A 20,863-nucleotide genomic window follows, 5' to 3' on the forward strand; every position below is an offset into this window, starting at 1 on the left:
ATCAACATATAATCTCGCTAGCTGGTCAAACGTAGATGTCATTTTAATCGGTATAAATCGTGTCGACTTGGTGAGTCTGTCTACTATTACCCATATGTCATCATGTCCACTGGATGTACGAGGTAATCCAAATAGAAAATCCATAGTAATATGCTCCCATTTCCACTCTGGCACTGGCAAAGGATTAAGAAATCCTCCTGGCCTCTGTCTTACTGGTTTAACCTGTTGACAAATCAAACATCTATCAACATATTCAGGTATCTCTTGCTTCATTCCAGACCACCAATAAGTCTTCTTTAAAGTTCTGTACATCTTGGTGCTACCTGGATGCATAGCGTAAGCTGAACTGTGAGCTTCTTCTAGAATAGCATTCTTAAGCTCACTGATATTCGGAACACATAATCTTCCTTGTTTAACAATGGCTCCATCTGTTTTCAGCTCAAACTCCACCTCTAAGCCTTTCTTGGATTTCTCAAACTTCTTCTGTAAATTACTGTCTTCTGACTGTCTTCTTACAATCTCAGTTACTAGAGAAGACCGAACCTGAAATTGAGCTAAGAGACTTCCTGAATCCTCTGTAGTTACTACTGCCTTGGAACCTCTTAACTCATTCAACAAAGCTACTCGAATACCACACAAGGCACTCTTCGGAAGTATTGATTTCCTACTTAATGCATCTGCTACTACGTTGGCCTTACCTGGATGATTCTCTATAGTACAATCATAATCTTTAATCAGTTCTAGCCATCGCCTTTGTCTCAGATTTAGCTCTTTTTGATCAAAAATATACTTTAGACTTTTATGATCTGTGAAAATATGGCACTTTTCCCCAAATAAATAGTGTCTCCAGATTTTTAGTGCTAAAACAACTGCTGCTTGCTCAAGATCATGGGTAGGGTAATTACACTCATGCTCCTTCAACTGCCTTGAAGCATAAGCTATTACATTCCCATCTTGCATAAGCACACAACCTAATCCTAGCCTTGAAGCATCACAATAAATCACATAGTCCTTCCCTGTTACAGGAAGTGCCAAAATAGGTGCTGTAACTAGTCTTTTCTTCAATTCCTGAAAACTTTGCTCGCATTTATCTGACCACTCAAACTTAACATTCTTCCTTGTCAAAGCGGTCAAAGGCAATGCCAATCGATAGAAATCCTCAATAAAACGCCTATAGTATCCTGCCAAACCCAGGAAACTACGTACTTTTGTTGCACTAATTGGTCTTTCCCAATTGACAACCGCTTCTACTTTTTGTGGATCGACACTAACTCCTTTTGCTGAAACTACATGCCCCAAAAATACTACTTGTTCCAACCAGAACTCACATTTGCTGAACTTAGCGTATAACTGTTTTTCACGTAGAGTCTGTAGAACAATCCTCAGATGTTCCTCATGAGATTCTCTGTCAACTGAGTAAACTAATATATCATCAATGAACACAATCACAAACTGATCTAAATACCGATGGAAGATCCTGTTCATGAGATCCATGAAAACTGCTGGCGCATTCGTTAAACCGAATGGCATAACTCGAAACTCATAATGCCCATACCTCGTTCTAAATGCTGTCTTAGCAATATCTGATTCTCTAACCTTCAACTGGTGGTATCCTGACCTTAAGTCAATCTTAGAGAACAACGCTGCTCCCCTTAGTTGATCAAATAAGTCATCGATGCGTGGTAAAGGATACTTGTTACGTATTGTAACCTTGTTTAACTGTCTATAGTCAATACATAATCTGAGGGTACCATCTTTCTTTTTCACAAAAAGCACTGGTGCTCCCCACGGCGAAACACTAGGCCTGATGTATCCCTTGTCAACTAGTTCTTGTAACTGCATCTTCAATTCTTTTAGCTCGCTTGGAGCCATTCTATACGGGGCCTGTGAAATAGGTGTTGTTCCTGGTAATAATTCAATGGTGAACTCAATCTCTCTATCAGGTGGCAAACCTGACAGATCATCTGGAAATACATCAAGAAACTCTTTCACCACAGGAACATCTTCTGGCTTTAGTTTTTCTCTCTGCACTACTACGATGTGTGCAAGAAACGCTGTGCAACCCTTCCTCAGTAATTTCTCAGCTTTCAAAACTGAGATTAAACTTCTAAAAACGGCCTTCCTCATACCTCTAAAAACCACTTCAACAAAGCCTGGTTTTCTGAAAACCACTTCCTTCCTATGGCAATCCATAGATGCATAATGAGCAAATAAGAAATCCATTCCCAAAATTACATCTAACCTCTGCGACTCTAGTGGTAGCAAGTCCACTAGCAAACTGATACCTTCTACTAAAACTTCACAATTACGTAACACCTCATTAACAAGTAAAACGTCACCAAATGGAGTGTATATAGCTAACCCCTCAGATAAAGGCTCTAGCATCCTATTCAACTTAGTCAGAAATATACTAGAAACAAAGGAATGCGTAGCACCTGGATCAAATAAAACATCTGCAGGTACATTACAAATAAGAATCGTACCAGTAATAACGTCTGGTGCGTCCTCTGCTTCTTGTTGAGTCATAGCATAGACTTTTCCCTGTTGCCTCGGTCTTCCAACAACTCCCTTTTGCCTTGCACCACTGGTGCCCTCTGTTGGAACCACTGAAACTCTCGATTGCTCAACTGTCTGGGACCCAACTCCCTGATCTCTTTGAACTGTCATGTTTAACTGCGGACAATCTTTCTTGAAATGTCCTGGCTGTTCGCACTGGTAACATACATCGGCACCTACCAAACACTGACCCCGATGGTTCCTGCCACAACTCGTGCATGGTATTCGCCTGACGGTACTAGCAATGAACTCCTGACCTGGTTGCGATCTTACTGTTGATCTAATGGGTTGGCTAGGTATTCTATGGCTCTGTCTCTGAAAAACACTACCATAATTCACGTTCCTCGATGCTTGGCCTCCAGAGCGATTCTTAAAATCTTGACGGCTTGAAATATTTATCCCAGGCGTGAACCTCTGCTGCTCACGGCCTCTAAATCCACTAACTGTTGAAGTCCCACGACTAAGCTCCACTGTCGATTTCTCTTCTGTTATACTCTGCTCCACACGAAGGGCAGTCTCCACTAACTGAGAGAAATTCGTCCACTTAGCAATGGCTGTAACTGGGGTACGTATTTCAAAACGCAACCCTCTTTCAAACCTTCGGCACCTGTCACTCTCAGAAACTATAATAACGTCAGCATACCGTGAAAGCTCGGTATACTTCTTCTCATACTCAGCCACTGAAAGTGATCCTTGTTTCAACCCCAGAAATTCATCCCTCTTGGCTTCGCAGTATGTGCTGGGATAATACTTATCTTCGAATATGCCTCTAAAAGTTTGCCAGTCTAAAGCACGTGCATCACTGCGTCTTGCTAATATAGATTTCCACCATCCTTCAGCCTCTTTTTGCAACAAAAATGTGGCCAATCTAACCTTTCGCTCCTTAGGACAATTCATCACATCAAAACACTTTTCAAGCATATTCAACCAGTTTTCTGCATCAGCTGGATCTGTGGAACCTTCAAACACTGTAGCCCCTAACTTCTTCAGCCGTTCAATTCCGAATGCCTTTTCTGGATCACTAGGCTCTGCTCTATCTGGCATTCCTATTTCCTGTGTTGTTCTCGCAAACTGCTCGTTTCCCTGCACCACCTCGCACTCCTAGGGTACTAGATTCCCCTACAGATGGACTTTTGGTAGGACCTTGCATCCCGTCCTGATTCTGCCGGCGTCGTCTACCAGTACGTGGTGGCATGACTCCTATAATATGTCGACACATTAGACATACTATAAATACTTAACTCAAATGCATGATACTAAATGTCTACTCACGTATTAATAATAATTGGACTCACTTCTACCCTTACCTAGACCATACTCCACTAGTTCCCTTTAAGCTAACTTGACTTTCAATTATTTACTTTCCAGTTTCTTCTTAGAGCTAACCGCTCTACCTTAATTCTCATGGAGCAAACTGCTCTGATACCAAGTTGTCACACCCCCTCCCGGACTACCTGCTACCTTAGACCGAAAGATGGCGTGAAGCCGACGAACAACGCTTTTCTGTACCTGTATCTGTCGACTCTGCCTAAAACTTTCATGTGATGAACTTGCCAATCTAGTATATAAACTATTGTACATGCCACAAAACACGGCGGATCCTAGGCTAGTCAAACACAGCTAGTCAAACACATACATGAAGTGTACCTCAAAATTTACCGATTTCACGAGTAAACCTAAAGACACCTTAATCAAAATATAACCAACAAAATTTACACAACTACAACTCCTAAAGATTATACAAACTGTGGAGTATCTATAAGCTACAAGGGTGCGAATACATCACAACACAACCGACTTTATGCCCAACTCAAAACACGTACTGGCAATCGATAATGAAGCTTCCGCAGACTAAGGCAGTCTATCAGGCACTGGGATGTCGATCTCTACCTGGAAAATGGGTAAAACATTTTGGAAAGGGTGAGCTATGAAGCTCAGTGAGTGACTCAGTTTAAAACTATGAATTTAAAGATAAGAGCACGTGAAAACTTTACACATATAAATCTGTTTATACAAGTCGTAAATGTAAATGTGTAATAGTAAGAATAGCTTCCTTAATTACTCAGCATGTTCATCATTGAAATCTAGCAAGGCATATCAAGTATATCGAAGCATTTTAACTAACATGACGAATCTACGTTGTGTAGGGTACACCTAGTACAACAACGTTTACAAGCACTACGATGTAGTGGGGCCCACCCAGCACTCTCATCGTCTTTGTCGTAGTGGGGCCCGCCCAGCACTCACGACAGCATCGTTGTTACGAAGTACACTCAACGTCAACAACGAAATCTAACCAGTGTGCACACGGTAATCTCTAGCCTCAGGCTCAAGATCTCAGTCATGTAGTTAATGAAAATTTCATAAATCATCATAAAATATTAAAACATGCCTGCTTATAAATTTTACACAAAGCTCGAACTTTACTCAGCTCTTTCGTGGAAAATTGTAGTTCTTAAAACAAAACTTCATACTAATTCATGCTTTGCTTAAAATATTGTGGTTTAAATACTTTCCAAACATTTAATATCTACGTGCTAGCATAAATTTCTTTAAGAAATCTAGTCTCCAAATGTATACTTGAAAATAGTCATGAAATTCAGATACCTTTCATGGCTTCGTAAATAAACATTTATCGCATTCAATCATAATAACAGTTATGGAAAATATTTCAAAGTTGGTTTTGTCACTCACAGTCTTGGGCTAGATCCTTGGTCTATAAGCTCGGTTGAATTCTTCTCGGCCTGCCAACAACCCAACCGAGTATTAAAACCCTAAACATTCTGGTTTCCTAAAGATATACATAACATGTCGCACCAAAGATGACGCTCACGAAAACAAAGCTTAAGAAATAAAATCCTATTTCAACAATTCTCTAAAATTTCTAGATTTCTAACGTAAACTTCAAAGGACTATAACTTTCTCAATACTTAACCAAAATGAGTGTTCTTTATATCAAACTCTTCATTTTGAGATCCTCTAAAACTTATCTGAAGACATATAAATCTGATTCCCCGTGCATAAACACATATAACCCTCAACACAGAACCACTTCCAGAATCGCGCGCACACGACCTCTTTAACTTGTTCCGACAATTTAACCAATTTTTAGTCGTTTTTGGTTTACAATTTCTTCATGAAAGTTGTAGTAAATTGACGAAGCTTTCCAACTATACCAAATAGAGATTCTAACTCCACCGATACACTTTGAAATACAAGAAAAACCATAGACCTCCTGATTTCGAGTGAAAACCAACTGCCCTGATTTCTTCATCAAAAAGCACCAAATTAATATCCGAATTTGCTCCAACGTTCTTCATAAAGTTTGTTTAAAAATGAGTTAACTTTTAGTAAATGTAAATCTCACCTCTTAATTCCTTTTGAAGAGTTCAAACGGAATTAAAAACCAGTGATGTGCAGAATGAACTAAAATTCAGCCATTGATACACTTTGCTTGAGTTCTCCTCCTCTTCTTTAACCTAAAAGTTCTAGTAAAATTTCTCTTCTTCTTCCAAACTCTCTCTTAGAAGTTCTCTGCAAATTGAAGAAGGAAAAAGAAAAAAAAAATAAAGGGAACTTGGATGTCTTCAAACTCTTGGCGGCGAAGGGAAGAGAAGAAGAAGAAGAAAAGAGAAAATGAAATTTTCTTCTCCTTTTCTTCTTTTTGTCCTTTCTTTTCTTTCTTTTCTTTAATTAATTTAATAAAACTATTTAATATATAAATATATATATTTATATTTACACTTAATTTCCATTTTCTTTTTCTTTTTTTTTCCACATTTAAAGAAATTAAACCAAGAAAATATCGGGTTTACAATACTAGATTGGCAAGTTCATCACATGAAAGTTTTAAGCAGAGTCGACAGATACAGGTACAGAAAAGCGTTGTTCGTCGGCTTCACGCCATCTTTCGGTCTAAGGTAGCAGGTAGTCCGGGAGGGGGTGTGACAAAATCTAAACGATTGTATACCAAATTTTAAACTTTTTTTAGGTTTGGAACGATCGTGTAGCCAAATCTAAATGATCATATACCAAATTTTGAATAAAATCGTTTAGATTTGGGGTAGCCAAATGTAAACGATCGTGTAGACAAATGTAAACGATCGTGTACACAATTAATTAAACGACCGTGTACCAAATCGTGTTACCAAATATATTTCGCACATTGTAGACGAGGCTTTTTTTTATATTTTACACGGTGGGACTCTAAGCTTTTTCCATTTTCGGAATTTTTGTATACAATGTAAATACTTTGCTGTTTTTTTTATATTTTTGAAAAGACCCCTTATTAATATTATTATTATTATTATTTTATTATTTAATACACACACACACACGCATATATATTAAAAAACCTAATTTTTCTTCTTCTCTCCCGCGTGCCCCTATCTCCTTCTTCGTTCTCACCAACCGCCGCCCACCACCACCTTCACTCTTCTCTTCGTTTAGTCTCATCATCCGGTCTTTTTCGCCCACGCCCAACCTCTGCCGTCCTCGTCTGTTGTTTGTCCGTAAAAACCAGTCGTCCGCAGTCGCAACTCTTTCGTCTGCTTTAAGGCCCTTTACCCCAATGTTTACTCATCTCTCCATCGTAAGCTTTCGGCCCCGTCTAAAGCTGATCGTCGGTCTTCCACGCGTCTGTCTCCAGTCTCTGCCGCACGCTGAAGCCCCACCATAGTGTCGTCCTTTTATGCCATTCGACGGAGCCCTGTCGTCCGTGCAAGCCTCCGACTCTCTCCCTCTCCTTCTTACTCATTTCGTCTACCGTCGGCTGTATTTGCCCTCAGTCGAGCATCGTCGGCCAACTTCCAACCTCGTTCGATCATATTCACCTCACCTCCCTCGTACACCATCCGACGAAGCCTAGAAGAACCCGAGCTGTAGCATGGACAATCCGTCGCGTGAACAACCCTTACTGCGAGCCGTTCCTCCATCCTAGCCGATTCTCGAGCTGAGCTACGAGCTGAACCAAAAGTTGTGTAGTGAGCAAAGCCACGAGCCGAGTCGCACTGCAAATTGAGTCAAACCAAGGCGATCCAAGCCGAGTCGATCCGGGTCGACTCTAGTCGACCTGAGCCAAGCTGCCTCGTAACCCAAGATTATTTTCCAAGTAGATCTCCCTGTTCATCGAGCCGAGCTGCCTCCCAATCCAAGATTAAGCTGTGTCCCTCTACGTTGAGTTATGGTGAGTCTTTGGTAAGGGTTATTTAGTGAGTTTCCTAACGTTTTCTATAGCCGATTAAAGTATAAATGTTGGAATAAAACGTTGGACTTATTGGTTGGGTTAACTTTTGATCCTTGAAGGTTTTAAAGAGGTGACACTCGAATTCTTGGGTTATACAGCAAGTGTAGTTTGGAGTCAACTCTCCTCTACTTGGGTAAGTCTGTGGATGTTGCTTTTGAGCGTTTTAAATGTGAATTTTGGTGGTGTCATTGTTTAAATCCTTGTGTTTGTGTTTAGGTAGATTTGTTTGTACGTTGACTTGAACAAGGATTGTAGCTAAATCTCAGGTAAGGGATTTTTTACTACTGGACCCCAAACCGAGACTGCAAACATAGTAACTCATATGAAGATTACACAATAGCGACTGTACTGAATTGATTGATGCATGTATGCCTATAAAACATCACTAGTATGCACTCTTGACTGATTAAAGGTGACATGATTATTAGTTGTAGCTTACATATATATGTGTGTGCGTGTGAATGGGTTGTTCTGTTGATGAGGCTTCGGTGTCTAAAATGTTATGCATAGTTTGTATATATGTGAATGGGTTGTTCTGCTGATAGAGTGTGGATGCCCGGATGTTTTGTGTAATATAGTTATATTGATGGGTCGTGCTGTTAACTGAAATAGTGAGGTCGTTGAGGTAAGAAAATCTTGATGTTACATATAGTTGAATTATGTTGTTGGGCTACATATTATTGAGTTATGTCGTTGATGGACTAAGGGTTCGAGACCTCATGTGTAAGTTGTGCATTCGCTGATGAACTATACTGTAGACTAAATATGGACATTATGCATAACACAGATTACTTGTATTTGTGTTAGGGTTGGATTGAGACGAAGTGATTGTCAGGTGAATTTACAAAGTGATGATTTGATTCGTTGACTCCATTTAGGTAATGTAATAGTATTGTGTGGATTGGATATATGTATAGTGACTAATGAGATTGTTGACTAAACCTAACCTGTCTGACTGACTAAGCTTATAAACTGAGTCGTTAGCTTGAACGATATCGTGATGTGACTATTGTAGACGGTTTAGTATGATCTGAGGGGTAACAGTTAGATTTATCTATGTGGTAGTGTACCTTATAGGGACGGTGCCCTTCGGGATTCCTAAACTGATACGTGCATCCTCTGAGATCACTAGACTGATACGTGCATCCTCGGGGATCACTAGACTGATACGTGCATCCTTTAGGATCACTAGACTGATACGTGCATCCTTCAGAATCACTAAACTGATGCGTGCATCCTCCGGAATCACTAGACTGATATGTGTATCCTCCGGGATCACTAGACTAATATGTGTATCCTCCGGGATCACTAGACTGATATGTGTATCTGATGGGATCACTAGAATGATATATGTATCCGATGGGATCACTAGACTAATTAATGTCTGAGTTCTACGAAACCAGTAGACTGTTTATGTAGGGTACCCTTTAATAGGAAGCTAATTGTTATCACCCTAATAGGCCCAGTAGTGGGTCCCTTACTGGGTATATTTTTATACTCACTCTTTTACTTTAACTTTTTCAGGCAAATGTAACGCGAGGGGCAGACCGATGAGAGGCAAGAAGGATGCGTGAAGGCCATATGGACATGTCTAGTTTTTTATGATTCCACTGAACGTATTTGTTATTTCTGTTTCTTTTTAATTATTAAATTGAGTTATGGTTAGAAAAACTGTTCTTCTTTTTTTTTTTCAAGACTTCATGGATTATGTTTTGGAACTTTTGGAAAGTGATCTAAAATAGGGCCTGAAATTGCTTTTCTTATGTATTGAAGGTTTTTAATGAATCGTAAACAGGTCTTTTTATGAGTTTGCGTGTTTTACTATCGAGTCTTAGCAGTAAGTAGTAACCTCAGCTTAGTCTGAAAAGTTTGGTCATTACATATTATCAATGATATTCTTCTATTACTATCACTTATAATATATATCAGTGATAGCAATAGAAGGATATCATTGATAGCGTCTATGAGTAATATCTCTAATAAACTACTATATAACAATGGTAACGATGTAATGCTACTCTAAAGTGATATTGTGGTTGTTTGTTTTTACCATAAATGGACAAAGAAATCAGATCAGACTAGCGTGCTATCACTAATAACTTTGAATTACTAATAACATTCTATCCATATATTATAACTTTTATCACAGATATTGTAAATGAAACGTTTTATAGTTGCAACTTTCGTTGAAATAAATTATTGATTTTAGGTTATACTATGAATATTTGTATCATTTAGAAATTTAAAATTCAAGTTATCAGTGAAAAATAGAAGAAAAACGTTATTGACATCTAAACATGTGACATCATTGGTAGATGTCATCTTTGATAGTAGGATATCGACGATGGTAGTCATTACTAATAGCATAAGAGGAATAAAACTGAAGGGAAAATTTGGCATTTAAAAAAAAATCATATGACTAGTAAAAAATTGTTATTTTTGCAAATATTTCTCCTATGTGCTATATATATTATATTTATTTTCTAATATGTGTTATGTGGTGCCATACTTCTGATTTTTAATGACCAAAATAGGTCATTGTATAGATTAATAACTTTTATCCTCTCAAAATTAAGGTTATATGTCACACCCCCTCCCGGACCACCTGCTGTCTTACCCCGAAAGACGGCGTGAAGCCAACAGACATCGTCTCCTCTAACGATCCCTGTTGACCCTACTGAACGTTAAACCTGATAAATATACCAATCTTAGATATAAAATATTCAATATGGAACACCACACAGAGGAAACCACGAAAACCTTCCCAACATACACGAGATGCAGTCCTGACATCACTTGGTTTGTAAAATAACCTGATATAAATATCACAACCAAGACTTATACAACTAGAGTTTTACGACCACGACCTCCAGGACGATACTATTCAAACCTTACAAAACCTTTCAACATGAACAGACTCAAAATACAACTCCAACCACGTACTGGAGTTTGATCCGGAACTTTCAGCAAACGTTGGCAGTGTATCAGGCACCGAGAGCTCAATCTCTACCTGAAAAGTGGGAAACATTTTGAAAAGAACGAGCTACGAGGCCTAGTGAATGACTAAATTTAAAATTCTAAATACGGACGTCAAAACATGTGATAAACCTTTAGATCTATAACTATGCTCAATCAAAGCATTTAACATAAACGTGTAATAAATAAGGCTTTCTAAAATATCTTCCAAGTTCGTCATAAAAAATCTAGCAAGGCATAACAAGTACATCAAACGTTTTAACTAACATGACCGATCTATGTGGTGTAGGACACGTCCAGTATAGCCAATGTTTACTAGTCCTACGATGTAGTGGGGCCCGCCCGACACTACCATCGTCTTTGTCGTAGTGGGGCTCGCCCAACACTCATGACAGCATTGTTGTCACGGAGTACACTCAACGTCGACAACAGAAATGTAACCTGTGTGCACACGGTACCATATAGCCTCAGGCTCAATATCTCAGTCATGTAGTCAATGGAAATCTCTGCGAAGTCACATGAAAACATTTAAACATGCCTGTTTATCGTTATCTTTTGTAAAACTCAAGTTTATTCAGCTTGCTCGTGAAAAACTTTAAATCATTATACAATATTTGTTTAAAAGATATCGTTTCAACTACTTTTCATAAAGCCATTAGCCACGTGCTCGAATATAACCCTCATTAGAAAATCTAAGCTCAAAACTCATGTTTGAAACCGTTCACAAAAACCATGTATCATTAATAGAAAAACATGTAAAACATGTAATTATGAACAACTGTTTAATAACATTTTAGAAATTTGTTTTGTCCCTCACAGTCTTATCTAGTTTCCCAGTTTGTAGACTCGGCCTATTTCCTCTTGGCCTGTCAACAACCAAAACCGAGCATTAAAATCATAGCTTTTTTCCTTCCATGCTCATGAATTTCTAAACAATTAGATTAAGAATCACATTACATCCCACTTTCCAGATTTTCCAGATTCGATATCCTAACTTCCAACACCCATTACTTCCTCAAAACTTAACCCAAATTAATAAAATACACATAAAATGCTTCATTTTCGAGCACTCTACAACTTACCTGAAGAAATGAAAACGAGATTCTCAACCAATTCATCTAGAATTGCCCCAAACACAGACAATACAGAATTCGAGGTTCTCTACCACTCTTTATCTATCTCCTACAATTAACCCCACATAAAGACATTTTTGGCTCACAAAATATTCATGAAAGTTGTAGAATATTGAATACGCTTTCCAACCGTACTAAATAAAGTTTCTGATTCGACTTGTGCACTTCCAGAATACTCAAAACATTAGAGAACACCAGAAATCCTCATGGTTTGCTCAAAAATCCTGTGCCCTATTTTCTATTTCAAAAACCATTAACTTCTCATACTATTCAGCTCAAGCTTCCTTCATGAAATTTGTTGGAAAATGAAATAACTTTCAAGAAAATAAAACCTCACCTCTTAGTTCCTTCTGGATAGCTCAAACTGAACAAAACAAACCAGAAGTTGACAGTTGCACCCAGATTTTGCAATGGCTGGCTTTGCATGAACTTTTTCCTATCTTCTTCAACTTCAAACCACAAAATTCTTCTTCTTCTTCCTTTGCTCTCTCCTCTAAGTGCTCTGAAAGTTTGGATGGAAAATAATGGAGGAAAGAAATGAAATTGGGCTGAAAAAAATGAGCTTGCGGTGGTGGGCTTTGTGCTGTCCAATTCCACTTCCTTTTTTGTTTTTTTTTCCTTCTTTTAACTTAGTAATCCCAACAATAGATGACAAGAGAAAATGATCCTAGGGAAATCTCGGTTTTACATTATAGACTTAGTGATGACAACTAAATAAAGAATAATTATTTTTAACTTCAGAATGGAAAAGAATATTTATGTTAAACCCTTAAATCTCGAAAGTCGTAGATATTACTTTAATTTCGTCAAATGCATCACAACTTAAATAAATAATTCAATCGTTTAACAAAAAGCTGTGCAAAAATGAAACAATGTTATGACTCTAGTAGCTTATTAGTTTAATCATAATTAAAAAAAAATTCACTTTTGTTCCATTTAATATAAAAAGAAAAATAAGTCTCATCGTTAAAGGTATTCTCTATATTCTAATATTGCATGCTTTTTTTTCAGTTTGACATAGATTGATGACACTAAAATGCACGACTGGATTACATTACGTAGTGTTGCGTTGTGCACTTTGGAGAAGGAAAAGGAAAAAGAAAAAGACAGAATAATAGTTATATTGTTATTGTTTAAATAGGCCACAAGGGAAGTTGTGCACTTCATCTTCTTCATTGTGAAACCCTAACCTCACAAATCGCTATCCTCTCAAATCCACTGCCGCATAGCCTTGCTGTCGAAGCCAACCACGTGCTGTCAGCCATCTAAGCCATCCGTTCTTTTTATCGATCGGTCGCCTCTCACCACACTGTCTGGTTATAAGTAGTCAGCGACCATGTCTTCGCTATTCGTTCGTTGATCGCCCCGTCTTCTCCGTGAGCTACTGCATGTTTGCAGTTCATCTGTTTGAAGCCCTAACCTCTCGTCGATCGCTGATTGTCACACGCCTCAAGCAGCGCCGCGGCTTAGCGGCCCAACCCGAGCCACACGCCGTCTTCCCTTCAGCCGCACGCGCCTAGTCGTGAGCTTCCATTCAGCCGAGCCAAGTCGTATGCCTTCTTTTCCTTCAGTCATCAGCCGCATGCATCCCTTTAAGCCACCACTTGAGCCGCCAAGCCATTTTTAAGCCACCAAGCTTTTTTTTTTGGCCATTTTCACATATTTTTCGCACGTTTTGGTAAGTTTGATTGGGTTTTAGTCAATGTCCAACAAAGATTAATTGGGTTATTTTTCATAAAGGACTAGTTAGAGCAAATTGAGAATTTGTGCTGTGAAATTGTCCCAGCCAAGGATAATTTAAATTCGACCTCAACTTTGGGTAAGTTAAATTAAAAGGGTTTTTAGATCCTTAAGCAATTGCTAATTAAATTATCGAACTTAGTATATTTTACCCTTACTGTTTAAGACTTTTCTTGGGAAGCTTGACCTTGCCGTCAAGATTATATTTTTGGATTAAGCTAATCTCTAGGTAAGAGACTGTAAACCCGATATTTTCTAGGTCTATTTTATTTTATTTTATGTGAAATTAATAAAAGAAAAATGGAAATTAAGTATATATTTATATATATATATTATATATATATATATATATTTAATTTTTTTTAATAAGTAAAATAAAGAGAAAAGAAAAGAAAGGATAAAAGGAAGGAAAAAGAAGAAAATTTTCATTTTACTTTTCTACTTCTCTTCCCTCCACCGCCAAGGTTTTCTCCATCTATTTCCACCACTTTCTTCACCATTTCTGCATCAACTTTCAGAGGAATTTCAAAGGGAAGAAGGCTGAGAAAGGAATAAGAAGAAGTTCAAGAAGTTTTGTTGAAGAAAGACAAGGGAATTGCAAGCGAGGATTCATCCTTGGTAGAAATTGATTCACACAGCACACCTCTAATGTTCTATCGATTCCGAGCTACACAAAAAGAATTAAGAGGTGAGGTTTACATTTACTGAAAGCTAATTCATTTTCAAACAAATTTGAAGAAGGAAGCTTGAGCAAATTCGGATGTGCATTGGGTGATTTTTGACGAAGAAACAAGGCAGCTAGTTTTCATGCGATTTCAAGAGGTCTCTGGTTTTTCTTGTTTTACCGAGAGTACCGGTGGAGTTAGGATCTCTATTTGGTATGGTTGGAAATAATATTCAATTTACTACAATGTTCATGAAGAACTCATAAACCAAAAATGGCTACGAATAAGTTAAATTGTAGGAAAAATTAAAGGGGTCGTGTGTGCGCGATTATTGAAGTTGTTCTGTTTCGAGGGTTATCTGAGATTATTCACAGGGAATCATGTCACACCCCCTCCCGGACTACCTGCTACCTTAGACCGAAAGATGGCGTGAAGCCGACGAACAATGCTTTTCTGTACCTGTATCTGTCGACTCCGCTTAAAACTTTCATGTGATGAACTTGCCAATCTAGTATATAAACTATTTACATGCCACAAAACACAGAGGATCCTAGGCTAGTCAAACACAGCTAGTCAAACACATACATGAAGTGTACCTCAAAATTTACCGATTTCACGAGTAAACCTAAAGACACCTTAATCAAAATATAACCAACAAAATTTACACAACTATAGCTCCTAAAGCTTATACAAACTGTGGAGTATCTATAAACTACAAGGGTGTGAATACATCACAACACAACAGACTTTATGCCCAACTCAAAACACGTACTGGCAATCCATAATGAAGCTTCCGCAGACTAAGGCAGTCTATCAGGCACCGGGAAGTCGATCTCTACCTGGAAAATGGGTAAAACATTTTGGAAAGGGTGAGCTATGAAGCTCAGTGAGTGACTCAGTTTAAAACTATGAATTTAAAGATAAGAGCACGTGAAAACTTTACACATATAAATCTGTTTATACAAGTCGTAAATGTAAATGTGTAATAGTAAGAATAGCTTCCTTAAATACTCAGCATGTTCATCATTGAAATCTAGCAAGGCATATCAAGTATATCGAAGCATTTTAACTAACATGACGAATCTACGTTGTGTAGGGTAAACCTAGTACAACAACGTTTACAAGCACTACGATGTAGTGGGGCCCGCCCAGCACTCCCATCGTCTTTGTCGTAGTGGGGCCCGCCCAGCACTCAAGACAGCATCGTTGTTACGGAGTACACTCAACGTCAACAACGAAATCTAACCAGTGTGCACACGGTAATCTCTAGCCTCAGGCTCAAGATCTCAGTCATGTAGTTAATGAAAATTTCATAAATCATCATAAAATATTAAAACATGCCTGCTTATAAATTTTACACAAAGCTCGAACTTTACTCAGCTCTTTCGTGGAAAATTGTAGTTCTTAAAACAAAACTTCATACTAATTCATGCTTTGCTTAAAATATTGTGGTTTAAATACTTTCCAAACATTTAATATCTACGTGCTAGTATAAATTTCTTTAAGAAATCTAGTCTCCAAATGTATACTTGAAAATAGTCATGAAATTCAAATACCTTTCATGGCTTCGTAAATAAACATTTATCGCATTCAATCATAATAACAGTTATGGAAAATATTTCAAAGTTGTTTTTGTCACTCACAGTCTTGGGATATATCCTTGGTCTATAAGCTCGATTTAATTCTTCTCGGCCTGCCAACAACCCAACCGAGTATTAAAACCCTAAACATTCTGGTTTCCTAAAGATATACATAACATGTCGCACCAAAGATGACGCTCACGAAAACAAAGCTTAAGAAATAAAATCCTATTTCAACAATTCTCTAAAATTTCCAGATTTCTAGCATAAACTTCAAAGGACTATAACTTTCTCAATACTTAACCAAAATGAGTGTTCTTTATATCAAACTCTTCATTTTGAGATCCTCTAAAACTTACCTAAAGACATATAAATCTGATTCCCCGTGCATAAACACATATAACCCTCAAAACAGAACCACTTCCAGAATCGCGCACACACGACCTCTTTAACTTGTTCCTACCATTTAGCCAATTTGTAGTCGTTTTTGGTTTACAATTTCGTCATGAAAGTTGTAGTAAATTGAATAAGCTTTGCAACCATACCAAATAGAGATTCTAGCTCCACCGATACACTCTGAAATACAAGAAAAACCAGAGACCTCCTGATTTCGAGTGAAAACCAACTGCCCTGTTTTCTTCATCAAAAAGCACCAAATGAATATCCGAATTTGCTCCAACGTTCTTCATAAAGTTTGTTTAAAAATGAGTTAACTTTCCGTAAATGTAAATTTCACCTCTTAATTCCTTTTGAAGAGTTCAAACCGAATTAAAAACCAGTGATGTGCAGAATGAACTAAAATTCAGCCATTGATACACTTTGCTTGAGTTCTCCTCCTCTTCTTCAACCTAAAAATTCTAGTAAAATTTCTCTTCTTCTTCCAAACTCTCTCTTAGAAGTTTTCTGCAAATTGAAGAAGGAAAAAGAAAAAAAAATAAAGGGAACTTGGATGTCTTCAAAATCTTGGCGGTGAAGGGAAGAGAAGAAGAAGAAGAAAAGAGAAAATGAAATTTTCTTCTCCTTTTCTTCTTTTTGTCCTTTCTTTTCTTTCTTTTCTTTAAATTCATCCCTCTTGGCTTCGCAGTATATGCTGGGATAATACTTATCTTCGAATATGCCTCAAAAAGTCTGCCAGTCTAAAGCACGTGCATCACTGCGTCTTGCTAATATAGATTTCCACCATCCTTCAGCCTCTTTTTGCAACAATTTCAAGTATACATTTGGAGACTAGATTTCTTAAAGAAATTTATGCTAGCACGTAGATATTAAATGTTTGGAAAGTATTTAAACCACAATATTTTAAGCAGAGTCGACAGATACAGGTACAGAAAAGCGTTGTTCGTCGGCTTCACGCCATCTTTCGGTCTAAGGTAGCAGGTAGTCCGGGAGGGGGTGTGACAACTTGGTATCAGAGCCAGGTTGCTCCATGGGAATTATGGTAGAGCGGTTAGCTCTAAGAAGAAACTGGAAAGTAAATAATTGAAAGTCAAGTTAGCTTAAAGGGAACTAGTGGAGTATGGTCTAGGTAAGGGTAGAAGTGAGTCCAATTATTATTAATACGTGAGTAGACATTTAGTATCATGCATTTGAGTTATGTATTTATAGTATGTCTAATGTGTTGACATATTATAGGAGTCATGCCACCACGTACTGGTAGACGACGCCGGCAGAATCAGAACAGGATGCAAGGTCCTACCCAAGGTCCATCTGTAGGGGAATCTAGTACCCTAGGAGTTCGAGGTGGTGCAGGAAACGAGCAGTTTGCGGGAACAACACAGGAAATAGAAAGGCCAGATAGAGCAGAGCCTAGTGATCCAGAAAAGGCATACGGAATTGAACGGCTGAAGAAGTTAGGGGCTACAGTGTTTGAAGGTTCCACAGATCCAAATGCAGAGAACTGGTTGAATATGCTTGAAAAGTGTTTTGATGTGATGAATATTCCTGAGGAGCGAAAGGTTAGATTGGCCACATTTTTGTTGCAAAAAGAGGCTGAAGGATGGTGGAAATCTATATTAGCAAGGCACAGTGATGCACGTGCTTTAGACTGGCAGACTTTTAGAGGCATATTCAAAGATAAGTATTATCCCAGCACATACTGCGAAGCCAAGAGGGATGAATTTCTGGGATTGAAACAAGGATCACTTTCAGTGGCCGAGTATGAGAGGAAGTATACCGAGCTTTCACAGTATGCTACGTTATTGTAGCTTCTGAGAGTGGCAGGTGCCGAAGGTTTGAAAGAGGGTTGCGTTTTGAAATACGTACCCCAGTTACAGCCATTGCTAAGTGGACGAATTTCTCTCAGTCAGTGGAGACTGCCCTTCGTGTGGAGCAGAGTATAATAGAAGAGAAATCAGCAGTGGAGCTTAGTCATGGGACTTCAACAGCTAGTGGATTTAAAGGCCGTGAGCAGTGGAGGTTCACGCCTGAGATAAATATTTCAAGCCGTCAAGATTTTAAGAATCGCTCTGGAGGCCATGGTAGTGTTTTTCAGAGACAGAGCTAGAGAATACCTAGTCAACCCATTAAATCAACAGTAAGATCGCAACCAGGTCAGGAGTCCATTGCTAGTACCGTCAGGCGAATACCATGCACGAGTTGTGGCAGGAACCATCGGGGTCAGTGTTTGGTAGGTGCCGGTGTATGTTACCAGTGCGGACAGCCAGGACATTTCAAGAAAGATTATCTGCAGTTGAACATGACAGTTCAGAGAGATCAGGGAGTTGGGTCCCAGACAGTTGAGCAATCGAGAGTTTCAGTGGTTCCAACAGAGGGCACCAGTGGTGCAAGGCAAAAGGGAGTTGTTGGAAGATCGAGACAACAGGGAAAAGTCTATGCTATGACTCAACAAGAAGCAGAGGACGCACCAGACATTATTACTGGTACGATTATTATTTGTAATGTACCTGCAGATGTTTTATTTGATCCAGGTGCTACGCATTCCTTTGTTTCTAGTATATTTCTGACTAAGTTGAATAGGATGCTAGAGCCTTTATCTGAGGGGTTAGCTATATACACTCCAGTTGGTGAAGTTTTACTTGTTAATGAGGTGTTACGTAATTGTGAAGTTTTAGTAGAAGGTATCAGTTTGCTAGTGGACTTGCTACCACTAGAGTTGCAGAGGTTAGATGTAATTTTGGGAATGGATTTCTTATTTGCTCATTATGCATCTATGGATTGCCATAGGAAGGAAGTGGTTTTCAGAAAACCAGGCTTTGTTGAAGTGGTTTTTAGAGGTATGAGGAAGGCCATTTCTAGAAGTTTAATCTCAGTTTTGAAAGCTGAGAAATTACTGAGGAAGGGTTGCACAGCGTTTCTTGCACAAATCGTAGTAGTGCAGAGAGAAAAACTAAAGCCAGAAGATGTTCCTGTGGTGAAAGAGTTTCTTGATGTATTTCCAGATGATCTGTCAGGTTTGCCACCTGATAGAGAGATTAAGTTCACCATTGAATTATTACCAGGAACAGCACCTATTTCACAGGCCCCGTATAGAATGGCTCCAAGCGAGCTAAAAGAATTGAAGATGCAGTTACAAGAACTAGTTTACAAGGGATACATCAGGCCTAGTGTTTCGCCGTGGGGAGCACCAGTGCTTTTTGTGAAAAAGAAAGATGGTACCCTCAGATTATGTATTGACTATAGACAGTTAAACAAGGTTACAATACGTAACAAGTATCCTTTACCACGCATCGATGACTTATTTGATCAACTAAGGGGAGCAGCGTTGTTCTCTAAGATTGACTTAAGGTCAGGATACCACCAGTTGAAGGTTAGAGAATCAGATATTGCTAAGACAACATTTAGAACGAGGTATGGGCATTATGAGTTTCGAGTTATGCCATTCGGTTTAACGAATGCGCCAGAGGTTTTCATGGATCTCATGAACAGGATCTTCCATCGGTATTTAGATCAGTTTGTGATTGTGTTCATTGATGATATATTAGTTTACTCAGTTGACAGAGAATCTCATGAGGAACATCTGAGGATTGTTCTACAGACTCTACGTGAAAAACAGTTATACACTAAGTTCAGCAGATGTGAGTTCTGGTTGGAACAAGTAGTATTTTTGGGGCATGTAGTTTCAGCAAAAGGAGTTAGTGTCGATCCACAAAAAGTAGAAGCAGTTGTCAATTGGGAAAGACCAATTAGTGCGACAGAAGTACGTAGTTTCCTGGGTTTGGCAGGATACTATAGGCGTTTTATTGAGGATTTCTCTCGATTGGCATTGCCTTTGACCGCTTTGACAAGGAAGAATGTTAAGTTTGAGTGGTCAGATAAATGCGAGCAAAGTTTTCAGGAATTGAAGAAAAGACTAGTTTCAGCACCTATTTTGGCACTTCCTGTAACAGGGAAGGACTATGTGATTTAATGTGATGCTTCAAGGCTAGGATTAGGTTGTGTGCTTATGCAAGATGGGATTGTAATAGCTTATGCTTCAAGGCAGTTGAAGGAGCATGAGTGTAATTACCCTACCCATGATCTTGAGCTAGCAGCAGTTGTTTTAGCACTAAAAATCTGGAGACACTATTTGTTCGGGGAAAAGTGCCATATTTTCACAGATCATAAAAGTCTGAAGTATATTTTTGATCAAAAAGAGCTAAATCTGAGACAAAGGCGATGGCTAGAACTGATTAAAGATTATGATTGTACTATAGAGTATCATCCAGGTAAGGCCAACATAGTAGCAGATGCATTAAGTAGGAAGTCAAGACTTCCGAAGAGTGCCTTGTGTGGTATTCGAGTAGCTTTGTTGAATGAGTTAAGAGGTTCCAAGGCAGTAGTAACTACAGAGGATTCAGGAAGTCTCTTAGCTCAATTTCAGGTTCGGTCTTCTCTAGTAACTGAGATTGTAAGAAGACAGTCAGAAGACAGTAATTTACAGAAGAAGTTTGAGAAATCCAAGAAAGGCTTAGAGGTGGAGTTTGAGCTGAGAACAGATGGAGCCATTGTTAAACAAGGAAGATTATGTGT

At 38.6% G+C, this 20,863-nt stretch overlaps 1 protein-coding gene across 1 annotated transcript in view; it reads right to left on the minus strand.

Annotated features, from left to right (window-relative positions):
- Nucleotides 1-15,942, minus strand: part of LOC127149555 (uncharacterized) — a 28,619-nt gene extending 12,677 nt beyond the window's left edge. Inside the window, exons 1-2 of the mRNA XM_051085337.1 lie at nt 15,419-15,942; nt 451-4,710 (exon numbers count right to left, since the gene is read on the minus strand). Coding sequence (XP_050941294.1) covers nt 451-3,600 — 3,150 coding nt within the window. The 5' untranslated portion in view covers nt 3,601-4,710; nt 15,419-15,942. The remainder of the gene's footprint in view (nt 1-450; nt 4,711-15,418) is intronic.
- Nucleotides 15,943-20,863: the final 4,921 nt, after the last annotated feature.

This window comes from Cucumis melo, chromosome 5, assembly GCF_025177605.1.
Source record: "Cucumis melo cultivar AY chromosome 5, USDA_Cmelo_AY_1.0, whole genome shotgun sequence".
In the NCBI taxonomy this organism is placed as follows: Eukaryota; Viridiplantae; Streptophyta; class Magnoliopsida; order Cucurbitales; family Cucurbitaceae; genus Cucumis; species Cucumis melo.